This window comes from Myotis lucifugus, unplaced genomic scaffold, assembly GCF_000147115.1.
Source record: "Myotis lucifugus unplaced genomic scaffold, Myoluc2.0 scaffold_941, whole genome shotgun sequence".
NCBI lineage: Eukaryota > Metazoa > Chordata > Mammalia > Chiroptera > Vespertilionidae > Myotis > Myotis lucifugus.
Genome location: NW_005871989.1, coordinates 33,959 through 61,865, shown reverse-complemented (window position 1 = coordinate 61,865; position 27,907 = coordinate 33,959). Strand labels below are relative to the sequence as shown.

The window sequence follows — 27,907 nt, the reverse complement described above, 5'->3', positions numbered from 1 at the left end:
AGGAAGATAACGGCCAGCGGTGCCTCAGAATCAGCTGAGGGCAGCCTGACCAGTGGGCCCGCCCCTCAGCCCATCAGAGTCAGAGTAAGCCGGGGCCCCAGGGACCCGGGCCGGGAAAGATCGGAGTCTCTCGGGGCCTCAGGCTGCCCATCTGTGGAATGGGAGAGTCGGACAAGAAGCCTGCCCAGCTGTTACGCGCTGGGCTGGGCCTATGGAGAACCAGGACGCACCAGTGGCTGGACCCTGAGCACTGTTGCTAGGAGGCATTTGGACCTGTCACCTCACAGCTCAGGAAACTGAGGCCCACCGAGGGCATGACAACCCAGAAGGCGCCTGAGCCCAGCCTGTCCCAGACTGACCCCTGCAATCACATCTCTTCTGCCCGCCTGCCTCCTCCCCTGTCCCTCCTTCTGCTTCTCACCCACATCCCCCCACATCCTCCCAACGGGGCCGCTGCGGGGGAGGGGAGGTGGCAGCGTTTACTGAGCACATACTATGTGCAGGACAGCCCCTCAAAATGCCTGAGGTGAACCCCACCAACTCTGGTGGGAGATCCCAGATGGCCAAGCCGAGGTTCAGAGAGGCCCTGTGACTTACCCAAGGCCACACAGCAGCATTAGCCAGGGACGAGAGCCCAGATCAGCCTGGGAACAAGGGCCAGCTTTTGGCTCCCCACCCCCCACCTGCATCCACAGAGCTGAAGACGGAGGTCCCATGGGAGGCCTGCCCCAGCCCCCGCGGTACAGGCGAGGGGCCCAGGCACCGCCACCCGCAGTCCTATGCCCTCCACCCAGGAGGCTCCCGGGGTGAGGTGGACGGAGAGAGTGAGGTGTCCTCAGCCCACCCCAGAGGCTCCCTCTGGCTCCGGGGAGAAGGGACAGGTCCTCCTGGCTGCCTCCGGGGCTCCCACAGGTAAGGGGGCTTCCTGGGGACACCTGTGCGGGAGGGTCTCAGGGCTCCCCGGTGGGGGCTGGGAGGAAGGTCAGCCAGGTACCTACCCATCTCCCACCACCACACATTTGATGGCCTGCATCGCGTCGGGACCTGGGGGCGGCGGTGACGGCAGAGCGTCTTCGGCACCAGGGAGTGGAGAGCCTGGTAGGCGCCCCGCGGAGCAGCAGCAGCGGGACCGAGGCAGGAGGAAGCGGAAGGGGAACTTGCCCAAGCTGCCCTCCCAGCCGTTTGCAGAAGGCGGAGCGTGCGGTCTGGCGGAACAGCTGGGGGTGGAGGGGCGCTCAGGTGCTGGGCTGGGCCCTGGCCACCCCCGCGGCCATCCCTGCTCTGGGGCACTCGCTGGAGATCCAGGGACCCTCTCAGCTGGGGACTCACTTCCAGGGACAAGGCCAGAGCTGTCCTCCAAGAACTTGAGGTTTCCAAGAATTTAGTGCCACTCAATCTAAGCAATAAGCACTGAATGAGCGTCTGCTGTGGGCCAGGCTCAGTATCAGGTAGTGGTGAGTCCAGCTGGCCGGGTCCTGGGGAAGATAGGACCTCATCTCGGTTGTCCATCGAGGCCGGAAGGGACGGGGCCACAGGGGACCTACCGGGAGGGGACCCCAGCGTGCCACAGAGGGAGAGCGGGAGGCCCGGAGGTGGTGTGCGAGCCAGCCCTTGAAAGGTGGTGAGGGAGAGAGGGCGCTCTGGGGAGGGGGTGCCTGAGCCAGACACTGAGGCTCCCCCCAAAGAGAGGCCGGCGTGGGAACCCCTGATCAGGGAAGGATGGGAGATGGGGGGGTGATGAGGCAGGAAGGGAGGTGGGGTGAGCTCACAGAGAAGGGGAAATAGAAGGGAAGTGACAGGCCGTGCCCTGTGCTGGAGGCAGCCCTGTGGGCCCAGGCACCTTGGCGCTAAGTCAGATCCGTGGCCAATTTTAAAGATGCAGAAGCAGAGGGTCTGAGAAGTCAGGTGACTCCACACCCTCCCAGCACCGCGGCTGCTGCCGGGGGACTCAGAGCCCGAGGTCAGTGCGGGCGGATGGGGGGTGGCCCCTCAGCGCGGCAGACTCGGATCTGAGCTGCACTGAGTCTCCCCAGCGGGTTCCACGTTCACCTGGTCCTCACCACTCGCTGCCGTGGCTCCGGGGACCAGGGTGGGAGGACATGGGCAGAGCCGCTGGTCACCCGCCTGGACCCACTCAGGGCAAACCGGGAACCCGCAGGAGTAGGGAGCTCAGGAGTCAGCAGGGTGCCCGCCTCCCTCCCACTCCCCACCCTGGGGACAGAGCCCAGGACTCCCCCAGGCACCCAGGCGGAAGCTTCCAGAACTGTCCACAGAAGCCGAGGGGCTGGCACAAAGGGCTTTTGCAGAAGGAAATGCGGCTCTCCAGGGCCCGCTCCTACACTTGGCCAGTCAGTTATCAAACCAGCCAGTGGCCTGGGCGCAGCGCTCAGCTGGTTGGGCGATGTCCATGGAGGGAACTGTCAGGGCGCAGGCCTCGCTGCGGGCTCCATCGCCAGTAGGGGGCGTGCAGGAGGCAGACAATGGATGTTCTGCTCTCACATCGATGTTTCTCTCTCTGTCCCTCTCTCCTCCTCTGTCTCTAAAAATCAATTCAAATATTTTTTTTTAAAAAACAGCCAGTGCACTTCCAGGTCTTTGCTCTGTGCTTTGCACAGGCTGAGCTGAGGCGGTGCCGGCAGGAAGCGCTGCAGGGCACCCAGCCCAGGTCAGGAAGGCCCAGGGCCAGCCCCCCCGACCCCAACCCCACGACCCAGCCGGGGCTCCCTCCTCCCAGGCCACCTGACGGCTTTATTCTGGGTCCTCCCCCATATTCACATTCTTTTCCCAACCACTGCTATAGGGCAACCTCTGTATTAACCTTAAAAAAGATAACAGTGTACTAAAGGCAATGTGCTATCCCGGGTTAAATCCTGGAACAGGAAAAAAACAAAACAAACAAACAAACAAAAAAACCTAGTGGGAAAAGTAGTACAATCCAAAACAAATAAAAATTTACTTCACAGTATGGTACTAAAACTAAAGTGAATTTCCCGGGTTTTTTGTTTGTTTTATTTTATTTTTTTAATCCTCACCCGGTTTGATTCCGGTCAAGGACACGTACCTCGGTTGCAGGCTCCTCTCCGGTCCGGGCCCTGGTCGGGGCTCCTGCAGGAGACAACCCATCGATGTGTTTCTCTCACATCAATATTTCTCTCTGTCTTTCCCTCTCTCTTCCACTCGCTCTAGAAATCAGTGGGAAAATATCCTCGGGTGAGGATTAAAAAATAAAAAAAGTTCGCTGTTGATATTCAGGTCTTTACACGCTTGGGATGGATTTTCGGGCGAGGTGAGCTATGAGCTTCTTCCGTTCTGTGAGATAAGGATTCCGTTTAGTCCCCTCCACGACCAAGGGTCCAGCACCATTTATTAGGCTCCGCCTGCCTCTTCCGGATGAGCTGTGCGCATCTCTTCCTAGCTTCTCTGCCTCTCGGTCTATCTGCCCGCCCTGCAGCCAGCACGGCGCGGCCTCGGTTACCGAAATTCTGTGTCAGGCCCTCCTACCCCGCAGGGCCAGGCCTCTCTCTTGAACTTTTTCAAAATTGTTCCTTTTCGCTGCCCATCTGCCCTTCCGCATACGTTTTAGAATAAGCTCACCAAGTTCCGAGAAAAGCTACGCCAGGAGTCTCATTAGAATTCTGTTCAATTAGGGGAGCTGGGCAGAGTGGACCTCTCTGTAAACTCAGCCCTCCCACCGCGGACACGTTCCATTTCCTCTTTACGTCTTTCAATAAAGTCTTGTCCCTCCCCCCCAGGAAGGTCACGCACGTTGTTTTCATAAGATGATTCCTTGATGCCGAGTCACATTCAGGGTGATGGTAACGGGCACTTTTTAAAATTGCATTTTCCGTCGGTTGCTTACACGCAGGAAAAAGGTCGAATTTTGCATCATGGACTTATCTAGATGGCCGTTCTTATTTTAGGGAAACTCGTATAGATGTGGAAATGCTTATCGGGAGCTTTTGCTACTGACAAGCCTGAGACCGTCTTTGTAGACAGTCTTCTCGCTTGTAACGAGTGGCAGTTTTATTTCTTCCTTCCCGATTTTTATAGCGTTAGTTCCCCGGGTCCTCTGGAGCCTTCGCGGCCGCATTGAGTGGCGTCAGGGACGGCGGGCGCTTTGTCTTACGTCTGATGGTGAGGCGTGGGTCTGGGCGTCAGCACTGAACGTGATGTGGGACTTGGCAGACATTCTGCTCAGTTCGAGGAGGTTCCTACTAGTCTTACTCACGACAGTTTGTTTGTTTTGATCTTGAGTGTTTAATCTTATTGCATGTTTGTTTCTTTCCCTGTGTCTATGGAGATGTTGTGAATAACGTCCATCCAGTCTCCAATGTGCAGTGGCCCGTCCTTCCTGCAGAAACCTGACTTAGTCACCCCAGGGGACGCTGCTGACGGTCCCAGCTGTCATCCTCCGCGTCTCCTTTTAATGGCAGAGGGCCGCTGAAGAGCACATCTCTCAGTCCTCCTTGCAGCGAGGTGCGGCCCCAGGATTAAGTCTGGGGGTGGGGGGGGGCGCGGGGAGGGCATAAATGGAAGGGATGGGCACAGCGCCTGAGTCACCATCTCCATGAAGGCTAAGCCTTGTGCTGTGCATCTTTTGTCCCTGTGCCCCGCTGACTAGGAAACAGAAATGCTGGCGAAATCCTGATGTGTAGGGGATGCCAGGTCAGGACCACTCACCTCTAGACGGAGGAGCGAAATACACTTTGCCTTTAAGCCACTGTGGCCAGGCCGGTGTGGCTCAGTGGTTGAGCATCGACCTATGAACCAGGAGGTCACGATTCAATTCCCGGTCAAGGGCACATGCCCGGGTTGCTGGGCTCAATCCCCGGGTCAGGAGGTAGCCGATGGATGACTCTCTCTCATCATTGATGATTCTATCTATCTCTCCCTCTCCCTTCCTCTCTGAAATCAATAAAATAAAAAAAATAGAAATAAGCCACTGTGTTATAGGGTCTTTCTGTTACAACAGCTTCAAGTAACGAATGCAGTCATGATGACTGTCTCTTATACATCGCTGGCTTCAAATGGCCTGACTGGGGACACGGTATGAAGAGCATACTCATCAGTGTAAGGCCAGTAATCTTCCTTTCTCGGACTGTCCTTGTCCTTATGCGGGGACAGGAGAAGGGTATAAAGTTTCATTAAGTGAGCTGGCGATAGTATCTCTCTTTCTATTTTTAGAGAAGTTTGGATAATACAGATTTATCTCTTCCTCGAACACGTTATAGCATTTGTAAAGCCATCTGGGCCTGGTTTTGAAATTATGTGGGAGGAGGAGGAGGTAGATTTTAAACTAATTCAGTGTTTTTAAAGGCTATAGGACCATTTGGAATTTCTATTACTTCTTAGCCATCCTTTATATATTTTTCTAGAAATACTTTGTATATTTTTCTATTTTGCTTGGGGTTTTTAACTTGTTGATATAAAGCAATTCATAGCATTTTCATACGTCCTTTTAATCTCTCCTTTTTAATTTTTGTTATATTCCTCTTTTTCATCCTATATTAATTATTTTTGCTTCTAGCATTTGTTTTTAGTTGTTCCCAAAATTTGCTAATTATATTCATCTTTTCAATGAACCAACTTTTGGCCTTGTTAATTGTTTCTACGATACAATTTTATTCCATTTATTTAAATTCTGTTCTCATCTTTATTATTTCCTTTTTGCTTTGGGTTTCTCCTATTCTTACTTTACTTTTGAGTTTTGAATGCTTAGTTCATGAATTTCCAACCTTGTTTTATTCCTAATGTAAGCTCTTAAGGCTCTAAATTTTCCTTTAACCACAACCAATTTTTTAAAAATTGTGGTAAAATATACATAACATAACGTTTACCACAACCTGCAATTTTGATATGCCATATTTTAAACATTCTAAATGTTTTAAATTTTATTATAATGTGTTTTTTTTTATCAATGAGGTAGTTGAAAGTTTGTTATTCATTTTCAATTGTTGGGAAATGGGATTGGTATCTTTTTGATATTGTTTTTTTAACGGTAGGTGGTAAAAGAACTTGGCTTGATTCTTTTAAATTTGCTTTTATGTATGACCTAGAGTGAGGTTCATTTTTCATAAACGTATAGGTATTCAGTGTTCCATAAATGTCTAATAAATTAAAGATGTTAACCGTGCCGCTTAAAGCTTTCATATCATGACAAGTAGTTTCTATTTGCTCCTCTTGATCCATCAGCTCCTGGAAAGGTTCATTAGCTCCCCACCATGACGGTGAATTTGTCAATTCTTGTAACTAGGTCACTTTTTATTTCTGCTTCATGAATCTTTAGGCTCTATCATCAAATACATACAACTTTAGAATTATTATATCTTCCTAAAATTTTAACCTTTTATTACAATAGCAGCCAACATGTTTTAAGTCTTGACTCCATTCTAAGATCTGGCACAGAGGGGAATGTACTACATTGTTACAGAAATAAGAGCTTTGAAAAACAAATAACAGAAGCCCCTGGGGGTGGGGGTGCCTATAGGGCCTCTGGCAGGCCCCCTGAAGGCAGTGCTGGGAACCCCTTTGGGTGGGGGTACACTGTGCTCGGACCAGTCTCGCACTCAGTGTCACAACCAAGAAAGGTGGCAGAGGGTGGCCGGCTCCCGGCAGTCCCCTGTGGCTGGCGTCTGGTCCCCAGCTTGACAGGGTCCCCCAGCGCGACTGCTCTGGGGTCACATCCAGTGGGGCTGGTTCTGACCGAAGCCGGTGATTATTCCCTACCCTGCACCCCGCCCCCCCTCCTTCCTGCTGGAGGAGCCATGCTCGGGCCCATGGGAATGTCAGGAGTCAGGGAGGGGGTTTTCTCCCAGGAAATCCCCACGAGGCCCTGGATGCAGAGTGGGGGACTTCCTTGTCTTCCCCGGGGCTTTCTGTCTGCTCCCAGGGCAGGTCCTGTGCCCCCGACACACCCAGAGACCCAGCACAGCCAGGCTCCTGGTGCCCCCCCTTTCAGACCCGGGGAGCCCTCCCTGCGGCCCCAGCAGGCCCCTCCGTGCAGGGCTGGGTGCAGGCGCGCCTTCTGCCTCCTCTCCTTCCTGCACCTGCTCCCCGGGACGCTGTCCGGCCTTTCCCTTTACGCCCTCGGCGGCCACGCATGGCTCCTATCGCCGGTGCCAGGCCAGCTGGCCATGCCCCTCGCCCCCGCCCCGATGCCCATGGGCCCTCGAGCTCAGCAGTCACCCACCTCCCACCCACCACCCAACTGTCCCTCTCCCTAAACTGGGACCTAGACAGCAAACTTTTTTTGAAGTTTTTTTGGTTATATATTTTTTAAAATATATTTTATTGATTTTTTTACAGAGAGGAAGGGAGAGGGATAGAGAGTTAGAGACATCGATGAAAGAGAAACATCGACCCGCCACTGGGGATGTGCCTGCAACCAAGATACACGCCCTTGACCAGAATCGAACCTGGGACCCTTGAGTCCGCAGGCCGACGCTCTAGCCACTGAGCCAAACCGGTCAGGGCATATTTTTTAAATATATATTTTTTTTATTGATTTCAGAGAGGAAGGGTGAGGGAGAGAGAGAGAGAGATAGAAACAACAATGATAGAGAATCATGGATCGGCTGCCTCCTGCACGCACCCTACTGGGGATGGAGCCCACAAACCAGGCATGTGCCCTGACCGGGAATCCAACCGTGACCTCCTGGTGCATAGGTCAACGCTCAACCACTGAGCCACGCCGGCTGGGCTTTGGTTACATTTAATCTTTTCAGGTTACCTTTGAACGAGCAATATATTCACATGGTCCCGAATCCAAAAGGCCCAGAAAAGCCCATCACTATCAGTCAACTTCCAGCCCATCTCCCACGACCTGTCCCCTCCTGGGAGGCACTCATTGCCCAGCCCTGTGCCCTTCAGAGACTCCAGCACAAAAGCGTCCTTCATTCCCGTCTCTCACCACAAAGGGAGCACAGGCGCCAGCGGCCCGCGCGCCGCGGACGCCCATTTACGTTCACCTGGACGTGCGTCCTGGATTCGTGCGCTGAGCGCGGCCTCCTTCCTTTTTGCCACGAGCAGAACGCCATGGAGAGCCCCTGACTCCTGCCTGTGAGGAAGAGGTGAGGGTCCCCCACCGTTTGCTTCTCCAACCGCACAGCCCTGTGTCACCGGGTACACACACTGCTTTGCAGAGGGGGGGAGGGTCCCTGGGGGACAAGGGGTGTCATTCATGCCAAATCCCCTCCCCAATAATGCTTGAAACCCCAGCGTCCCCGCCTTCTCACCAACACAGGCTTTGAAGCAACTTTCTTAATTTTTGAGACTCCCGTAGGCAAAAAAACAACAACAACCAAGAATCCCACAAAAAACATGAGGATGGGACTGAATTTGCATTTCTTTTCATTTGAGTGAGCGTTTTTCAGAGGGTTGTAAGCCCTCCGCGTTTCCCTTTCCTGTGAACTGTGATCGTGCCCTTTGCCCACTTTCCTCTTTGCTGCGGTGTTTTTCACTGATTTCCATGTTAGGCAAATTAGCCTTTTGTCCAGCCCATGAGTTACAACCGCGTTTCCCCAGAACGTCGACAGCTGTACTGACAGTGGTTGGGGGCGTGCAGGCTTCTTACTGACGTCCCTGACGTCATGGGTCTTCTCTCCTCTGGCTCCTGGCTGCCACACTGAAGTCACAGTCAAGCATTCCTCCGGGGCTCCTCCCTGTCGTGTTCTGGCTGAATTGGTTTATGTCTGGTTATTCGATGCCTCTTACCTTACCCCCTTGCACACTGTGAGGTACAGAGCCTACGTTATTTCTACCAGACGGCTGCCCAACCCCATTTTTTTTTCTCATAAAGTATCCCCCCTCCCCCCACTGGCTGAAAAGCTGCCTGGATCTCACACCCACTTTGTACAAGTCTTGGAAGCTATTCCTGGGCTGGCAGCATTCTGGGTACTTGCTCTTCTCAGTCCCGGCACCCAGGCCCCTCCACACATCGACGCTCCTCTCTCTGTCTCCCTCCTGTTACCACTTGAGTTTGCCTTATCCTCTCACTTCCCGCCTCGCAGCTTCGGTTCAGAACCCAGCATTTCGCCGCAGGGAGGCACAGCTGTGTAGGCGTCAGTGCTGGGAGCAGGGCTGTGGGCTCTCCCGAATGTGAGCGGGATCCTGCTTGCCCTCCCATCAGGCTCGCACTCGGCAGGAGGGTCTCCATGCTTGTCCCCCCCCCCCCCACTCCATCTCTTGCTTCCCTCTGTCACTGCCTGGCCAGAGCCCCGGAGGGTCTTCAAATGCCACATTCAATGTGTCCGGGCACCTGCCATTCTCTCCACGCAGAAGTCCCCATCGTCCCCGTCTGCCTGACCAGATCCTATTTCTCCTGCCAGACTCCTGAGCTCAGCCCCTGTGCTTACCAGGGAGGGTGGGACAGAGACCCCCAGCCCAGCCTGCTTGCACCTGAACCGCACAGAACCGGCCAGACGGAGGCGAGGAGTCTCTGGGTGTCAGCTCCACTCCCCCCAGCGCAGGCCCCCACCTCCTCCAATGGACAGGTCTCGGGTTTTGACTCTCAACGTCCACTCCCTCCTCCATGGACCCCCCAGGCCATTTAACTCCTTCTCTCCTGCGTTTTTCTTTGTGCCCTGGCCATGGCTGTCAGTCCTCTGGCTCTGCCCGCTCTGGTGCTGGGTGGGCCAGAGGCTTCTGATGCTGAGCAGGGAGGGGAAGCACCTTCAATGGTCCTGGCCCAGGGCTTGGGGAGCGTGGCCTCCTGCCTGCCGTGTTAGGCTGGCACGCATGGTTCATCAACTCACTCATATTTAACAAGCTCATCCTGGGTGCCAGGCCCCGGGGAAATGGCCGCAGACCACGCGAAGTCCCAGCGCCCAGAGAGCCCACATCGCACCATGAAAAATTAACAAAGGGGTCTAAACAAAAGAGAATGATCGAGAAGGGAAGAGTCCAATCAGACTGAGCTCTGCAGGGAAGGACCTGCCAAGGGTAAAGAGAGGTGGAAGGAGCCTGGAGTGTTTTTAGGGGCAGCAAGAAGGTCTATGGGATTTGAGTGAAGTGCCCAAGGCAGAGTGACTGGGAGACTTCAGCCAAGACTGCATTCGCTCTGTGAGCCTGAAGCCAGGAGATCTGAGTCTAGAAGGCACTCTCTGGTGGCCATGTGAGGAATAGACGCACTGGGACAAGGGCAGAAACTGGGAGTGCCCTGCTGAGGTGTCCAGGTGAGAGGGGACCCAGGTTTGGACCAAGGAGGTGATGGTGGAGGATGGGAGAAGTCGCCAGACTCAGGATGTGTTTTATGGAGTCTGCAGGATCTGCTGGAGCCAACGATGGTGCCAACTTCATTCTTAGCAGCTCGGCAGATGGAAGTTCCATTTAACCAGATGTGGGGTGACCCGGGAGGAGAGGGTTTGCAGGGTCAGAATCGAAGCTTCTACTCTGGACATTTCGGTTGGGAAGCCTGTTGGACGTGGGGAGGTCAAGTGTGCGGTCGGATGATAAGTCCCAGGGGAAGGATAAGGGTGGAGACATAAGCATGGACTCTTCCAGCTGCGGACAGATTAAAGCAGCAGGTCACTGGGCAAGGATTAGGCCATGTCCTCAGATCACCAAGGGCCACTCAGGGCAGGCAGGACCAGACCTGGGGCCCTGCACCCAGGGTGGGCTGCCTCCCGCTCCGTCGCGAGCTCACGGCCAGAACGTCCATTGACAGCCTCTCACACTGAGGAACGGGGAGGGGCACAGAGTCCAGAAATCCTTCCTACCACATAACGGGGGCCACGTCTGCTCCCCCTCCAGCATTCCCCGCCTGGCCTTCAGCCCCACCCCAGCTTCTTGCACTTACTTTGGCTGCATGCCTTCCCTGCCTCAATCTCAGATCACTTCCTGCACACGTTACTCAAAGCCCTTCACTCCTTCCTTCATTGGGACCTAAACCCCTAGACCCCCCCCCCCCCATGTACCCCTTCCAACTTCACCTTCAGTGCAGCCAGGCCGTTGTTCTCAGCCATCCCCTTGCTGGCGCCTAGAGGGCGCTGTTTCTCACACACCCCTCTCCCCAGCCACTCCGTCCTGGGACCCCCAGCCTTGTCCTTCCGGAGATGACTCAGCTTCCATTGCACCCAACCCCACCTAGAGCTGGCCCAGGTCCCCCTCCAGCCTCCTTCCTCTCCCACTCAGGTGTGTGTTCACATCCCACCCCCTCCACAAGCTGGCTGGGCAGCCTCAGCAAGCAGCCTTCACCCCCTGGCTGGAGAGCCGCCAGCAGGAGGAGAGTGATGCGTGCCACGCTCCGGACCCTGAAAACACTGGGTGATGTCGGTTACTGGGGCCGCGGCCTGGCCTTCCCCTGCCCATCTCCTGCCCCCTCCCTTTTCCCAGCACTTTGTTCTGCTTTCTCAGGTACCTCCTTTCTCACATCCACTCCTTCCCACATCACGTCTGAAAGAAACAGCCCCGCGTTTACCCCCAGGGCCGCCCACCCCTCCTCCCCTCCCGGCCCACGCCATCTCCCCGCCCTCACCACCCAGGAAGCCCCTCACCCGCTGCAACCTGGTTTCCTTCGTGGCAAAACCAGAGACAGACTTTAATACACAAAGATGGGGCACTGAACCCGACAGGCTGGGGACCAGGGACCCAGCGAGCCAGGACGCATTTGGGAGCTAAACCCATATGTCCTGGTTGTGGGGCTCAGCCCACTTCTGTGGACACTGGGCCGTGTTTGTAGAGGGCACCAACAGGCTCCAGAATTCACGGCCTCACTCCACTGAAACCACTTCCTCAAAGGTCACCGGAGACTTCCGGATCCTTAAATCCGAAGGCCACAGTGTGGTCCTGGGTCAGGCCGGGTGCGGTGCGGGGACTAACAGCCCCTCTAGGGACTTACGCAGAAAGGGCTTTAACATGGGGACTCAGGTGCGTACAAAATCCAGGACATGCGCTCTGAGTGGGTGGGTCCCCAGGACCCCCCAGAACTGACCTCGGGAGCTGCTGCACCACAAGGTCGCCCGTTGAGGTCGCCCGTTGGGTTCCCACCAGGGCACATGCCTGGCTTTCGGGCTGGATCCCCAGCAGGGGGCGTGCAGGAGGCAGTCAAACTGTTCCACTCACATCCGTGTTTCTCTCTCTCTCCCTCTCCCTTCCTCTCTCTAAAAAATCAATAAAAAATGTTTTTAAAATAATAATAAATAGTTACATTTACTTATTTAAATACAGACTCAGCACTTGTATAACCTCATCTGTCTCACCCTGGTCCAGGCCCTACCCAGCACCCCAGCACCTCCCTATCTCCCCCCACCTCTCACCCCCTCCCATCCTCTCCATCACCACCTCACCCCCACCCTGAGGCCAGCCATGGAGAGTCAGGGAGGATTCCATGATGAAGGAAGAGAAGACAGGGAGACAGAGCGGCCATGCCCTTCCCAGCACCCAGCCCTGGCGGCTCCAACCCCTGCCCACAGGCTCCTGGGTGTCTGGGTGAAGGGCCCTCGGAAGTTCCCTCCCAGCCAGAGCCCGAGCTGTGGCTTCTGAGTGGCGTCCCCGCAGCCACCACCGGGGGGAGCCCGTGGGCTGGCGTTGGGTCGGAGGAAACAGAAAGAGGGTGAGGGAGGGAAGGGGCCGCCCTGTCTGCCAGGACCCGGCCTCCTCCTGGCGCAGGGGTCCTGAGCCCTGGCCGCGGCCACTCCGTGCCAGCTGCCTATGTGGGTTCTGCCCCTCGTGGGAGGTGCCTTCATGATCATGACCCGTTTCTGCAGAAAAGGAAACCAAGGCCCAGAGAGGGAAAGTCCCTCTGGGTGGCAGCTGGTGGGGGGAGGACCTCTCTAAGGCCCGCACTGGCATCCAGCGGGTGTTCTGAGCCCCGGCGCGGCCTCCACGGCCCTGGGCCTCGCTGAGAGCCTTCTGAGCAGGTCTCGGGAATAAAGGAGCCACAGTCCCCTTTGGCAGAGACCAAGGCCCAGAGTGGCTGGAGGGACAGAGGCGGGCGGGGGTGAGGCCTGGGTCTGCCTGCTCTCTGTACATCCTGCCCTCAGCCCCCCAGCATGACCCCCACCCGAGGCCCCGGGCCCGGCCGGTAGACCCAGTGGGGCCCGGATAGGAAGTCAGGAACTCAAGCAGGAGGAGCCAGGAGTCCTTTGTCCCTCCCGACCAGCTCGGTGCACCTGTCTGTGCCTGGAGCTGAGGGAGGACCAGCTCACTGACAGCCCCCATGGGAAGAATGGCAGGGCCTGAGGGGCGTGAGGGGGTAGGAAGGCGGTGAGAGGGTCGTAGGAAAAGAGAATGAAAACCGGAAGCTCGCGCTTAGGACCACCTCCCTGTCCCCCACCCGCCAGGTTTTCTCTTCTGTAACCAGAAGGGGAGAGCTCTCAGACAGGCTAAGGGTTCTTCCAGAATAATCTCTCCAGGGCTCAGGGTTTGCAAGCTCATTCCCGTCACAAGCTGGTCCATTTCACCATCCCTGGACATGACGCCACCCCCACCCCCACCCCCGGCCCCGGCCAAGGCTTCCAGATGACGGAAGGTTCTGGTTAGTAGAGGTGCCATGGGCTCATGGTGGTAGCACTAGACACAGGTGGAAAGGGCTGGAGGACTCAGCTCTCGCTTTATCCCAGGCCCCGCTGGGACCTCGCTGGGAATGGTGTCACCACCTCTGGGTCAGTGGGTGGAGAAGAGATGCCAACCTTGGAGCCTTTAGGGTGTGCCTTTAGGGTGGACAGAGATTGACTGTTGAAAGTCAGGAGTCAAAAGGCCCTTTCAGCCGATTTGGTCAGACCCTGGGCCCCGCCTCAGCCATTCAGCCATTCAACAAATACTTAGCACTGCCATGTGCCGCGGGCTAACCAGATAGACCTGGCCAGTCCCTCACAGAGTTTATGACCCAAATAATGAAAACAAATACTGAGCAAGCAATTACAGAGTCATCCTAGAATGCTGGGGAGGTGTGCCAGGAGCCAGGAGCATGTAGGGTAGGAAAAACGGCCCAGAGGAAACAGATTCAGCCAAGACCTGGAGCATGAGCAGGAGTTGGCCCGAGACAGTAAGGAGAAAGAGCTCTTCTGGGGGAAGGGGCGGCATGTACAAAGGCCCTGGGGCACGAGAGAACACGGTTCCGTGAAGCTGTAGCACAGAGTGGGAGGGAGCAGGGGGCTGGAGCAGGCCGCAGCCGGCTCCGAGGGCCTCAGGGTCATGCTTTGGCGTCTCAGTGCCACCCAGAGGACAGTGACGAGCCACTGAGGGCTTGTAAGCAGAAGAGCGATGTGATCAGATTCATGTCTTGGCAAAATCAGTCTGGATTCTGTGAGGAGAAAGAGTCTGGAAGTGGGGCAAGACCGGAGGCCAAGGGAACGACAGATGCTGTCACATGAAGAAAGATGATGGTGGCCCCAACGGGGAGGTGACAGCAAGGGCCTGAGGAGCCGTGGCTTTGAGTCACGGGGGACATCAGACTGTAAGGTATTGATTACCTGGGCAAGGAGTCACGGGGGACATCAGACTGTAAGGTATTGATTACCTGGGTCTGACCAAATCGGCTGAAGGGAGAGGGAGTCCAAGTTGATCCCAGGGTCTCGCCTGGGTGACGGGGGACTGGGCCCGGTGCAGCACCTGCCGAGCGGAGGACACAGGACAGACATGACAGGCCGGGTGGGGAGCGACCAAGCTGAGGGCCACAGCAGGACACGGGAAATGAGGCCAGGAGTCGCGGAAAGCATGGGCGGAAGCAGGGGCGTGGCGTGTCACTGTGCGGCTGTGGACTTGAACCGTGAAGAAAGGGGTCCTGGGCCAGGCCCGGGCGAACCCCAGCCTCCTACACACCATGTGTCCATGTGCCCACGGCCTGGCATGCTGCTTGGCGGGAGGAGGAGTGGCAGGCGGTATTTCCTAAGGACGGCAGCACCCACGTCCCCTCCCACGTGCTCCGCTCACAGGGTGGCCCTGAGACGCGGTGGGAGTGATGCCGAGAGGCATCTGAGGCCGAGTCGCACGAGGCGACCCAGTTTCCACCACCCCCACCCCTCCATGCACCTCAGCTTCTGAGGCTGGTGGTTACCTAGAGCTGCTGTGCTGGAGGGATGAGCAGAGGCCACAGAGAGCGAGAGAGATGCCTGAGGCGCTCCAGATGTGCGGCCCCAGCTGTTAGATTCTCCCAGACCCGCCAGCCAGCGCGTGAGGGCGGCCGGCAGAGGATCCTGGCCCAGCCTCGAGCAGCCCAGCACACACCTAGTGGGGCGGAGACCTGCCTGGGCTGTAGGTCTGTGAGCAAAATAGATGTTTAAGCCCACTAAGCTTTGGGGGGGGGGGGGGCGGGGTTCCACAGCGGAGTAGGTCGCACTTCGGAAGTATGTGTTGAATGACCATTTCAGGACAGGAGGAGACTGAGGAGTGGTCTGGAGGTGGGAGGGGATCAGAGAGTGCGAGTGAGTGGTCCGAGGGCACACAGCAGGCTGGTGGCCACAACATTAAGTCTGGCCTCCCCTAACCATCGCACTCATATTTCGCCTGAGATTTTCCTTCCTTCCTTCCTTTATATTGAGAATTTGTCTCTCCCAGACCATCACAATATACACTGAAAGCTAGGAGCATGAAGGTAGAAAATCAAGGCCACGGAGGAAAAAAAGCAAATATGCCAAATGATGGGTTGTAATAGTTGAGCTTCAACATTTTTTTTAATTTCAAATCAAATTTTTATTTTTTTAGATTTTGTTTTAAATTCTTTATTGTTGAAAGTTTTACCTAGGTCTCCTTTTTTCCCCATTGACCTCTCTCAGCCGCCCCCGCCCCAGCACAGGCCCTCACCCCCCTACTGTCTGGGTCCATTGGTTATGTTTATATGCATGCATACAAGTCCTTTGATTGATCTCACCCCCCCCCCCCTTCCCCCCAACCTCTCCTGCTTTCCCTCTGGAAAAAAAAAATTTTGCCTGAGTTTCCTGGCAGCAAGAGTGAAAAGGGAAACTAGGCAAGTTATCCAGTTCTCCTTACTAGAAAAAGGGAAACGTGCCAGTTCCCTGGTGAGCTGGGCTTTGCTGACACCAAGCTAGAAGCTCTTGTGTGCTCTTGATGTAAGAGGCACTGGATGACATCATGCCCTCAACAGTGAGCACACACTGTTTCTTCATTTCTTCTAGCAACGTGTTTGCTAAATGCTGGTCCCAGAGCGCTTAAGCCCAGAGGGTGTCCTGACAGTCTTAGAGAGAGAAGAGGACAACAGCTCTCTTACGGGGGTCACAGCATCTGAGAATATGTTTAAAGCAATTATTTAGGCCCCTTCTCCAGAGGATGGACCCAGGAGTCAGGGGTTTGTCTCCTAACAGTCACCCTAGGTCAGTGGTCGGCAAACCACGGCTCTCGAGCCACATGCGGCTCTTTGGCCCCTTGAGTGTGGCTCTTCCACAAAATACCACGTGTGGGCGCGCACGTACAGTGCGATTGAAACTTCATGGCCCATGCGCAGAAGTTGGTTTTCGGAAAGGAGATAGACGAAACAAGTATACAGGACGAGTGTGGATGGGAGAGTTGGAAGGGGTCGACCTCAGCAAATGTACCTCAATCAGATTGAGGACGTTTTTTAGCAAAGGTCAGCTTACGAGCACCCTAATTAAATTAATAACAATATACCTACCTATATAGTTTAAGTTTAAAAAATTTGGCTCTCAAAAGAAATTTCAATCGTTGTACTGTTGATATTTGGCTCTGCTGACTAATGAGTTTGCCGACCACTGTCCTAGGTGATGCGGGTGCCTAAGACCATCTTTCCTAACTTGCAGGAAAACGGACAGTAAAGCAAGGCCTGTGGCCCACCAGCCCCCGGAGCCTTTTGAAAACCAGACAAGCAGTGCAGGCCCCTCTGAGGCCCCTCCAGGCCACACCCCTTACCCCCTCTGTTCTCCCCAGGTCGGTGAGCCGTGGCACAGCGTCTCTTCTTACAGGTAAGGATGCTGAGCCGGGAGGGAGCCATGGCTCACGGGTGCAGACACTGGGGTTTGAGGCCAGGGTGACCCATCAGGACCCAGTGAGCTACAGGTGGACACAGAGAAGAGGCCAGTCCTCCCAGCTGTGACACACATCCGCCCTTCACAAAACACAGCCCGAGTTTCACCGGTGACAGTGTTAACAGTCATTCCTTCAAGAAGCACGAATGGAGCGCCTACTGTGTGCCAAGTCTGTTTCTGGTGCCTGGGATACCACAGGGAACCACACCAACCATGCCAGTACATCTAACTATATACCTACCATGGTTCCTTCTTCTCTGGATTCCTGAGGCTCGGGCATCTGGGGCCTTGCTCCTGGGGAGCGACCACCGCTCCCAGGGGGAGCTCATTCCTAGAGGTGGTCATGACTGGCCTGCCAACGTGCCTTTCCTAGGCCAACCAACCAACCCTGCATCCGTGCCCCCAACTTGCCTCCACCGCCTGGCTTTCCACTCCAGGAGGCAATATTCCTCTGCCCTAGTAACCAGAGCCACGTGCCAGGCAACAGAGACCACCCCTGCAGCCCAGAGCCCCCCAAATTATCCGGATGAGCCAATCCTCAGCCTGCTCAGCCACTTACCCTGCCTCGCCTATTTCTTCCCTGGCAAACCCGAGTAAAGACTCTTTAAAAAAAAAATACATATTTTTTTAATTGATTTTAGAGAGGAAGGAAGAGGGAGAGATAGAAACATCAATGATGAGAATCATTGATTGGCTGCCTCCTGCACTATCCCTCCTGGAGATCAAGCCCACAACCCCGGGCATGTGCCCAGACCAGGAACTGAACCGTGACCTCCTGGTTCATAGGTCATAGCTCAACCACTGAGCCACACGGCTGGGCCAGAGTCAAGACTCTTGTCCCTGCTTCCCCCTCGCTCTTCTCCCTCCGGGCCGGCCCCGCTGCTTCCCTGTGTGGCCCTGCGTAGCCTGCCGTGCCTGAGACTCCTGGGAACTGGGAGTAGCAAACTATATTCTCGGTGGCAGTCATCTGTTCTGCTGGCCCCGGGACGCCTGAATAAAATAAAAACCCCAGGGAACATTTAAAACACCCAGCCCTGCCCTCTTAATTCACTGAAATGGTTCTGACCAATTGATTTTCAAAACAGGTGGTCCCAGCGGACCACAGCACCGGGGGGCGGGTGATCGTAGGTGGCGTGGCAACCGGAGCACGCCAGCTGGGTGGCCCCCTCTTCCCGCGTGTCACAGGGACATGACTGTGGACGTAGGGGCTGAAGAGATGAGACCGAAATGATGGAAAAGCGGCCTGGGCTCCAAGAGACACGTGGGGAAAGGTCATTTAGTTCCAGCTCTATAGTCACACTTCTGAGCAAATAAATGAGGCTCCCCAGTAGCCGGAGCCTAACACAAGTCTAGACACTGAAGCATCTGATTTCGGTCCTGGGAAGGGATGCGGAACTCTAGCGGGTGGCGGCAAACTAGCTAGCACCCGTCCCAGAAAGATGACTCAGCGTAACCACAGCCGTGCAGAAGTCGGGCCGGAATCCCTGCCGCCTGCCAAGCCTCAGTTTCCTGCTCTGTGAAGTGGGGAGCCGGGGCCCTCGGGCCTTTCCCCTGGGCTGCCCCGTCCTGGGCCCTCCGCTCCTGCAGGGACCCGCTCCGTCTCTGATGCTGTAACTCAAGTCAAGTCGCTCCCTTCCTTTTTTTTTTTTTATATTGTTACCTCTGTTTATTTTATTTATTTATTTACTAGGGGCCCAGTGCATGAATTCGTGCACCTTGAAAGGAACTGTGGGCTGCAAGGCTGTGGTAGGCACAGGGGCGGGTCTCGGCCCATCCTTCATGCCCCCGCCTGGCACTCCCGCCGCGCCCCCTCTCCCCCATCCCCTGTCTGCCTCACCTATTTCTTCCTTGGCAACTGATGGCACAGAGCAATTGGGGCTGGTGCCAGGAGCGGGTGCAAGTGGCGGCTGCTGCCCTGATCACCCCTCAGGAGCAGGGGGAGGTGGAAAAGCCCTCAGGGGCAATCGGGGCCGGCAGCCACTCCCACCTGCTGATGACACCCAGTGATTGGGACCAGCGCCAGGCACTGGCTGTGGGTGCAAGCAGAGCCAGTACTGGCAGTGGGTGTGAGCAGCGGCTCCAGTGCCGGCAGCAGGTGCGAGTGCTGGGTGGGACTGCTGCACGCGGGAGCAAAAAATTTTCAGTAACCACCAGAGGCTCACCCCACTGACAGCGGCCGGTGCCCCGCCTTGGTCTGGCACCCCTGCTCACCTGCTCCACCATCCTGCTACTGCCAACGCCTGCCATGTTCCACACATGCCCCCTGGTGGTCAGCGCATGTCATAGCGACCAGTTGTTTGGTTGTTTGGTTGTTCTGCCATTTGGTCTATTTGCATATTAGTCTTTTATTATATAGGATTTTTGAGGATATTTTCCATTGATTTTTATTTTTTTACATCTTTTTTAAAATGTATTTTTATTGATTTCAGGGAGGAAGGGAGAGGGAGAGAGATAGAAACATCAATGATGAGAGAGAATCATTGATCGACTGCCTCCTGCATGTCCCCTACTGGGGATCAGACCCACAACCCGGGCATGTGCCCTTGACAGGATCGAACCCAGGACCCTCCAGTCCACAGGCAGACGCTGTATCCACTGAGCCAAACCAGCTAGGGCAAGTCTCTCTGTCTTTAAAACACCCTCCTCAGCCTGCGCCCTCACCCCCCAACTCCAGCGGACCCCACGTCGATTTCTTCTCAGCATCTCCTCATAGATGCCCCCGCCTCACCACCTCCCACCCCCAACGGCCCATTTGCTCACACACTGGATGCTCAGAGACCTTCACCTCCCCCCAAGGGGGCACCTCTGACCACTTCTCAAAGGGCCCTCGTCTCAGGGTCTCTGACCACACCTAGGCTTCCTCCTGTATCTCTGGCTGCTCCATTGGTCCCTGTGGTGCCATCTCCCTTCAGGGCCCCACACGCTGTGCCTTGGTTCCTACCAGCAGCCCCTCCATCCCAGCTCCCTGGCTGGGGGAGCCCGCCGCCCACCTAGACGGGGCCAAGGCCAGGTACACCGTTTCCCAGGATCCTTTGCAGCCAGGTGTGAGCATGGACCTTGGACCAATGAGGCGAGCTCCGCTCATGTGTGTCATCAAGTGATTATGAGACGCCTGGAACTGCGCAGACGTCTGGCGACCACGAGGGAGGTGTGACCAAGGGAGGCATTGCCTCTGGCTTCTCGGACTCAGCCCCGTCCCAGCCCATGGCCCAGCCACCCGGACCCGCTAAGGACGCTGCTTCCTCCAGGCCCCTCTCCCGTGAGCCTGGAAGAGGGTAGAGCCCGGAGCCCCCTCCTTCCTGCATGTGATGCGCACCGAGGCACTTGCTGGGCGAGTGTGTATTTCTGTCCCTGCAGAAACCGCGGTCCCAAAACTACTGCTGTCGGCTTGGAAAGGGGAAGTGGGAGGTAGGGAAGAGCTGAGTGAGTGTGGAGGCTCAGGAAGCGGCGGGGGGGTGGGGGGAGAGCAGAGGGGAGGCAGAGACCCCAGACAGAACTAGACCCGGGCCTGGATTCGCCCCAGTCCCATCCTCATCCCATCGCGGCCTCTGAGCTGCTGCTCATGCTGTTCCTCAGCCTGGAGCGCCCTCCCCTCCCTGCTCCAAAGCCAAACTCAGCCGGCCCTTTCAAAGCACCCTGGTCCTTCCTGTGTTGCCCGGAAGACCCCAGCTACCCCGTCGTTCCGTGGGAAGTGAAGATTCTTGCGTTCTCTTCAGAGATGAAATATCCCTGAGATGCACACGGGGGCTGGGATACGGAAGGAGTTACATGGAGCGGCATTTGCATGAAGTGATATTTCTCTGGTTCCAGAGTCCCTGCCCCTTAAGGCGGCCCTGGGCAGGGTCAGCGGGCTTCCAGCGCTCCCGGCCCACGCTGCGGCGGGTGTGCCCAGCATCCGGGCCGGTTACAGCCCACTCGCCGCGTGTGGACCCAGCCTGGCTGTGCGTCCCGTGGCCAAGGGGCGCGTCCCCGCCACAGGAGAGCCGGCTTCTTCGCTTAGAAGTTTAATTATTCGGTTTCACTCGCTTCCAGTGGCCACGCCGGTCCTGGCCACTGATTGTTCCCAGGTGTGACTGGCAGACAGGGAGGCACCTGTCCACGTCACTCAGACCTACTGGGCATGCGTCTAAGCCAGCGGTCGCCAACCTTTCGCACCTCACGGATCACCAGTGGTCCGTGGACCACCAGTTGGTCTAGTCCATTCCCCCATCAGTCAGTGGAGAACAGACTTGGAGAATGTTAAATGCAGCTTTTTGGCAAAGCTGTATAAATGGCATGCCTAGATCTAGTCTTCCCTGTCCTGCTTTCCGGTTAAATAACAGCCAGGTTACTGCAATGGCATCACCTGTACAAATACCCAAGACTCAGACGGGCGCCGGCTCCGGGAAGCCCTCGCTGAATGAGTAGCCCCCCCACCCCCTCCTCCAGGCTTAGCACGGAGTGTTGGTGGTGGCTGCTCAGTGTCCTGTCCCCAGCACCCAGCACTCTGCTTGGGACCAAGCTGGCACTCAGGGACTCCTGCCACCCACTCAGCAGGAAGTAATGGCTCTCACCTAAAGCCCCCTCCCCTCCAAATGCCCCAGGCACGGCCGCACCTGGTGGAAGCACGCGGCATCCGGAGGGCACGCGCACGTCTCCGGCAGAGGGGCCGGGTTCTCCGATGCCGCACCGGGCAGCACACGGTGACCCTGTACAGCGGGCTACAGGCAGTCACACGTTCGCTTTTTATTCTTATTCAGTTTATTGGGGTGACATTGGTCAACATGATCAAATAGGTTTCAGGGTGGGTTTCTATGTCACACGATCTGTATATCGCACCGTGTGCCCGCCACCCACGCGTTTGTTTTTGCAAACTCCTCATCCACAGAGGAAAGGAGGTGTCCTCATCTTCCCTCCTCACAGGGTCGAGTCGTGAGCCCCAGCCATACAGGTCGAGCTGGGATTTGAGCCCCAGTCCAGACTCCTCAGGCAGGAGAGCCTGCAGGGGCCACCGTTCCTGGGAATGCAGCTCTGGCTGCACCTGCTCAGGGTCAAGGCCGGTCCCCACTCCCCAGGCACACCCTCTGGCTGTTACCCTCTCTACTGCCTCTTCCCATGTGTCCTATGCCCGGGTTCTTGCAACTCCTGCTGTCTCTTCTGATGTTGTTGAATGAAACATTCAAATACATAGAAAATACGGAGAAAGTTCAAGTCACCTTAAATTCCACGACCACGTCTGTCAGCAGTTTGGTGACCATTCTTCTATCCTGTGTTTACATCGGAGGCACCAAATGCGTGAGCCAGGAGCCAGATCCACCCATTTCGTTGACTTTCACCTTGTTCTCCAGCTCAGCATTTTGCAATTTAAAAAACACAACAAAACTAATTGATTACTAATATCACACAAAAATGTATAAATTTACCTATCCTTGGGCCACCGAGCTCCCATGTCTTCATGGCAATAGTCAGCAAACGCTGAGGACCAGCTGCCCACTTTATATGGAACAAGTCACTTCATTTTGCCACAGTCCCCACCATTCCCTGTTGTATCCCCAAGTAGGTCCACTTCCCTCATTTACTGCCCCCACCCTCCCCACAAGAAGAATTCAGGTTGACAACCCCTGCTCTAGGTAGTCATCTACAATAGTTAACGTTTATCAAAAACCTACTCCATGCCAACCACCATTCAAACATGCTTGATATGGGTTAACTTGCCTAATTCTCACAGGAATGATAGGAGGTAGGCACTGATATTATGTCTATCTTACAGATGAGAAAACTGAGGCTCCGGGAGGTTATGCCCACTGCCCAAGACCCTGGCAAGAGAGTGGCAATGTTGGTGTTTGAACCCAGGCAGTCTGGCTCCAGAGCCTGCCTCTGACCCCCATGCTATAGACCAGTGATGGCGAACCTTTTGAGCTCGGCATGTCAGCATTTTGAAGAACCCTAACTTAACTCTGGTGCCATGTCACATATAGAAATTTTTTGATATTTGCAACCATAGTAAAACAAAGACATATTTTTGATATTTATTTTATATGTTTAAATGCCATTTAACAAAGAAAAATAAACCAAAAAAATGAGTTCGCGTGTCACCTCGGACACGCATGTCATAGGTTCGCCATCACTGCTATAGACACATACACTCAGCTATCTGTTGAAAATAATTTTCCATATCAATGAATATAGTCTAGGGTTATCTATAATAAAAGTGTAATATGCAAATCGACTGAACAGCAGAATGACCGTCCGGATGACCTTCTGGACGACCATGCTGTGACACCCACTGGCACCAGGCCAGCCAAAGAGGGTGTGATGCAATTGGTCGGGGGCCCGGCTATCGCCCCATGATCGCCCCAAAGAGGGAGGCCCAGGCCACTGACAGTGGGCCTGTGGTGGGTGGGCAGGCGAGGCCTCCCTCTGCGGGGTGTGCTCGATTGCATGATTACCCTGCAGAGGGAGGGCCAGGCCACCAGCAGGCGGTGTGATCGATCAGTGGGGGGCTCCACGATTGCCCCAAAGAGGAAGGCCCAGGCCACTGACTGGTGGGCTATGGTGGGTGGGTGGGGCCTCCCTCTGTGCGGGGCGATCCATCATGGGGTTCCTGGACTGTGAGAGGCCACAGGCTGGGCTGAGAGACTCCCCTGCCCCAAGTGCAGGAATTTTGTGCACCAGGCCTCTAGTCTATACAATAAAAACAAAAGAAAAAACTTACCCCAAAATAGCAAGCGTAGATACCTGTTGTTTCTATCTGCCCAGTTTTCCTTCCTTTACAAAGCTGTCCATCTCCTGGTGGATCTGGCGGGGCTGTCCATTCCCTCACCTCCCTTATGACTAAGCATGTGACTCAGCCTGACCAACCATGGTATTCCTCCCATGCTGTTGCAGTGATTGGTCCAGAGATGGGCACATGTCCCAGGCCCAGCCAATTGAAGTCTTCCCCTGAGAATTTTTTGATAGCCCTCTTTCTGAGGTCAAAGGTGATTTGATGTGAGCCTGGAGCTGTCTGTGGCCAGCTTGACTGCCCTATGGAGCAAGGCCACCAGAGAAAGAAAAAACTAAGACAGATTGAGAGAAGAGAAAAAAAGAAAGGGGGAGGGAGGGAGGGAGAGAGAGAGAGAGAGAGAGAGAGAGAGAGAGAGAGAGAAGAGAAGAAGTACATTTCAGCCTCTGGTATTCATATCCCCAAGGTTAACCCCATCTGTGACTCTCCAGGAATTGAGCCAGTAACCTCCAGTTAAGCTAGACTGTTATGTTTACTTAACACCAAAAGATGCTTGAATTTTACATCGTCATTATTCTTTTTAATGGCTCACGCGGGCCCAGAGTCTGAATGCTGCATAATTTATTAACCATCAGCCCCTGGTGAGCATTTGATTCTTCCCCCATTCCCTGGTTATCAATGATACTGGGAGGAGTGATATCTCATTAGGAGCAGGTTCTAGAGGTGAACTTGAACATCAAAGTGTGGCCACTGCCCCTGACCCCCACCCCTGCCTTTGACGTCCTGAATTATGGAGCCTCCTGGGTCTGGCCCCCTCTGTCCCTAGGCGCTGCAGGCTCTCGGTAAGTCTTGTGGCCAAACCTCGACGAGGAGGCAGGTCTGGGGGAAGCGGGCACATGTGGGGAGGCCCTGGCTCCTGAAGCCCCGTTTGCCGCTCGGGTCCCCGGGGCCCGAGGCAGGAAAGCTCGGCAGTTCCAAGACGCAGAGGGGCTCCATCTGCCAGACCGAGGCCGTCTCCAGTTCTGAGTCATTAGGAAAAACGAGAAATCAGAGAAAAGTATGAAGGGGAGGGACTCGGATTATTCATCCCAGACACATGCCCTGCCCACCACTGCCAGGTCCTACCCAGCTCCACTGACACAACCATGTGCCCATGAGAGTCAAGAGTTTTGTCTGTCTGGTGCCAATGCCAAGAAGGGCGCACAGCACATAACAAGGCTTCACACAACGGATGGATGGATGGAGTACTCTAACAGTGCAGATGGATGGATGGATGAATGGACGGACGGATGGACGGACGGACGGACGGATGGATGGACGGATGGATGGATGGATGGACGGGTGGACGGACGGACGGATGGGTGGATGGACGGATGGATGGACGGGTGGACAGACGGACGGAGGGGTGGATGGACGGACGGACGGACGGACGGACGGATGGATGGAGTACTCTAACAGTGCGGCCCAAATGGGTTCAAGGGCAGGTTCTGCCCCTTACTCACTCTAAGTCCCCTCTGTCCCAGGTAAAATGGGGTCACTAAATCAGACCACCTCTAAGCTCCTTCCAGCTCTCTTGCCCTGGAGCCAGCTGTGTCCAGGCGAGGAACTCTGAGCTTCGGGACAAGCAGGAAGCACCACTCACACAGTTTTGCTACAAGAGGATTCCAGTGCTGGGCCTTTCCCATCTCCCCCGGGGCTGGGCAGGCCACTGAACTTCCTACACGTTTCAAGCGCGACCTGCACAAGGTCAGAGTGGCAATGAAGTCAGACAGCACGGGGCTCGGGTCTGAGCTCTGCTCCTTCCTGGCTGTGTGACTTACTCTCTGAACCTAGTTTCCACATCCATAAAACGAGGACGTAGTGCACTTTGTTGGGTTGTGGAAAGGATGAAGTGAGATGTTGTACAATCACTTCGCACAGTGCCTGGCGTGCAGAGAGGACTCCATAAATGGGGACCCCCAGACCCTGTATTTGGGGAACGCTGTGTGCTCCCCATAACCAACTACGAACCTCCATCCAGGGCACATGAACAAGGCAGAGCCCCGTTTGGGGAAGAAGGGCTGACTTCAGGCCAGAAGGAGCCCCAGGAAGGTCCCGTTAAAGGGAGCCCCTCACCTCTTCTTCCTTCTTCCTGCCTGAAACTCAGGCACAACGGCTGGAGACAGGCAGCCACGCTGGCCCGTGCGGAGACCTGAGGGTACAAGCAGGAAGTTAGAAGGAGCTTTGATCCCTGATTACCAGGCTTGTTACCTACCTCAGGCTTCTTTACCATAAGAGATAACTATACCTCCAATTTCCTTAAACCCATTGTTACTTGGATTTTATGTTTCATGTCAGCAAACCTAATCTCTTCTGTTCCCATTTTGCAGATGACAAAAAACAAGGCTCAGAGGGGAGAAGTTCCTACAACTAGCTAAGCCAGGATTTGCATCTGGGTCTCTCTGGCTCCCCTACCACTGATTCTACCAAACCCTTTGACACCCACAATGAGAGTGTCCCTCCCTCCCAGGCTACCTGCACACGAGCTGCTAGACAGGACCAGGGCTCAAGGGGCCGGAGGGAGGGAGGTGTAATCACGGAAGGCTTCACAGAGGAGGTGGCATTTGAGTAGACTCTTAGAGAATGAGTTACTCATACTAACCGAGCCATTCAACCAGCCCTTCGGACAAAAAGGGACACCCCAGATGCCAAACTGTGGCCCTGGGTACAGCATTAGGGCATGTGTTGGGGTCCCCAAGACCAGCCCCAGGTTCGGCGAGTCACCAGGAGGATTCACACAACCAGCACGCAGTCTTATCCATCACAGAGAAAGGATGCAAAGCAAAAGCAGTAAAAAAAAAATGAATAAATAAAAAAAGCCTGGGGTGAAGGCCAGAGGGAGCCAGGTACATGGAGTCACACAGGAAGCACTTCCCTCCTCCAGCAACAAACTGTGAAACATGTGAGGTGTTGTCAGCCAGGGATGTCAGCAGAGACCCAGTGCCCATGGCTTTTACTGGGATCAGCCACCTAGGCCGCGCTTGTCCCCAAACCCCAGACTCCCGGGAGGAAAGCAGGTGTCCAACACAGAGCACACTGTCTGCACAAACAGCTCAGGCACAGTGAGCCCCCTTACCAGGGGATGGCAGGAACCCTCCCCCGTCCAAGTTCCCAGAGGCCAGCCGAGGGCTGGACTGGCAAGCAGGCCGAAGTCAGACCTGCTATTCCATCACCTTTCTGCACAGGAATTACACCTCTCCCCCGCTTTCTCTTTTTGAAGTGACTTGGGAAATGTCTTTTTGTGCCTCACGCCCGCCCAGATTTGTTGAGAAAAATGTAGTTTGCCATGGAGATCACTTCAACACGTTTCCTAGAAAAAGGCCTTGAGTTATGCAAGAGCCGAGGAGCAGGCTGGTTTGAGGAGTCCCGTGAGCACCAGGCTGACATTTAGTCCTGAGCTGCCCACGAACTCAATTTCCAACCCGGCCAAGCATGTGCCAGAAATGAGCCTCGGTTTTCTCTTCAATGAAATGAAGGCCCCGATTTCATCTGTATCAGTGAGCTTTTGCCGCGTAACAAAAGCTGGTGGCTTGAAACAGGTATTTTGTATTTCTCACAGTTCTATGGGATGGCGATCTGGGTTGGGCTCAGCTTAGCGGCTCTTCTTCTGGTGTTGCCTGAGCTCACGCATGAGGCTGTCACCAGGTGGCACTCACTGAGAACAGCTGGGCCTTCCTCCAGATGGTCTCCCATCCCCACCTGGTAGCCCTGGCCGGGTCCATGGCAGCTGGCAGGGGTCCAAGGACAAAGGTGGGAGCTACAAAACTTCTTATGGCCCAGTCTCAAAAGCCAGGTAACGTCACATTCTAGTGGTCCAAGAAAGACACGGCCCAGGCCAGGTTCAAGGGGAGGAGAACCAGCCCCCACATCTTGATGGGAACAATGGCAGTGCAAAGGGGTGTGGCTACAGGGAGGGGTGGATATTATAGCTACATATTGCATTACGCACTCCATTTCCCCTATGCTCCTTTCATTCATTCCTCCTCCTCCTCCTCCTCCTCCTCCTCCTACTGCTTTTCCTTACAGGTCTCATCAGTATAGTGGAAGTCACCCCAGCATTACATCTCTCGCACCCAACTCCCCCACTCTTGCGGAACCACCATGTTGCATCTGTTCTAGCGACCATGACTCACCTGATTGCTTGGGTGTAAAGTAGAGCGCGCAGACTTCACTGAGCACCAAGATCCCTGAAGAACTTAGTGTCCACTTCCTGACGTTTGTATGTAAT

The 27,907-nt window shown here is 55.1% G+C and overlaps 1 protein-coding gene across 1 annotated transcript in view; it reads right to left on the bottom strand.

Moving 5' to 3' along the window:
- The window catches only part of RAC2 (Rac family small GTPase 2), a 13,441-nt gene extending 12,283 nt beyond the window's left edge, over positions 1–1,158 (bottom strand). The window contains exon 1 of the mRNA XM_006106894.3: positions 999–1,158. Within this exon, the coding sequence (XP_006106956.1) occupies positions 999–1,033 (35 nt within the window). The 5' untranslated portion in view covers positions 1,034–1,158. The remainder of the gene's footprint in view (positions 1–998) is intronic.
- Between the last annotated feature and the right edge of the window lie 26,749 nt (positions 1,159–27,907).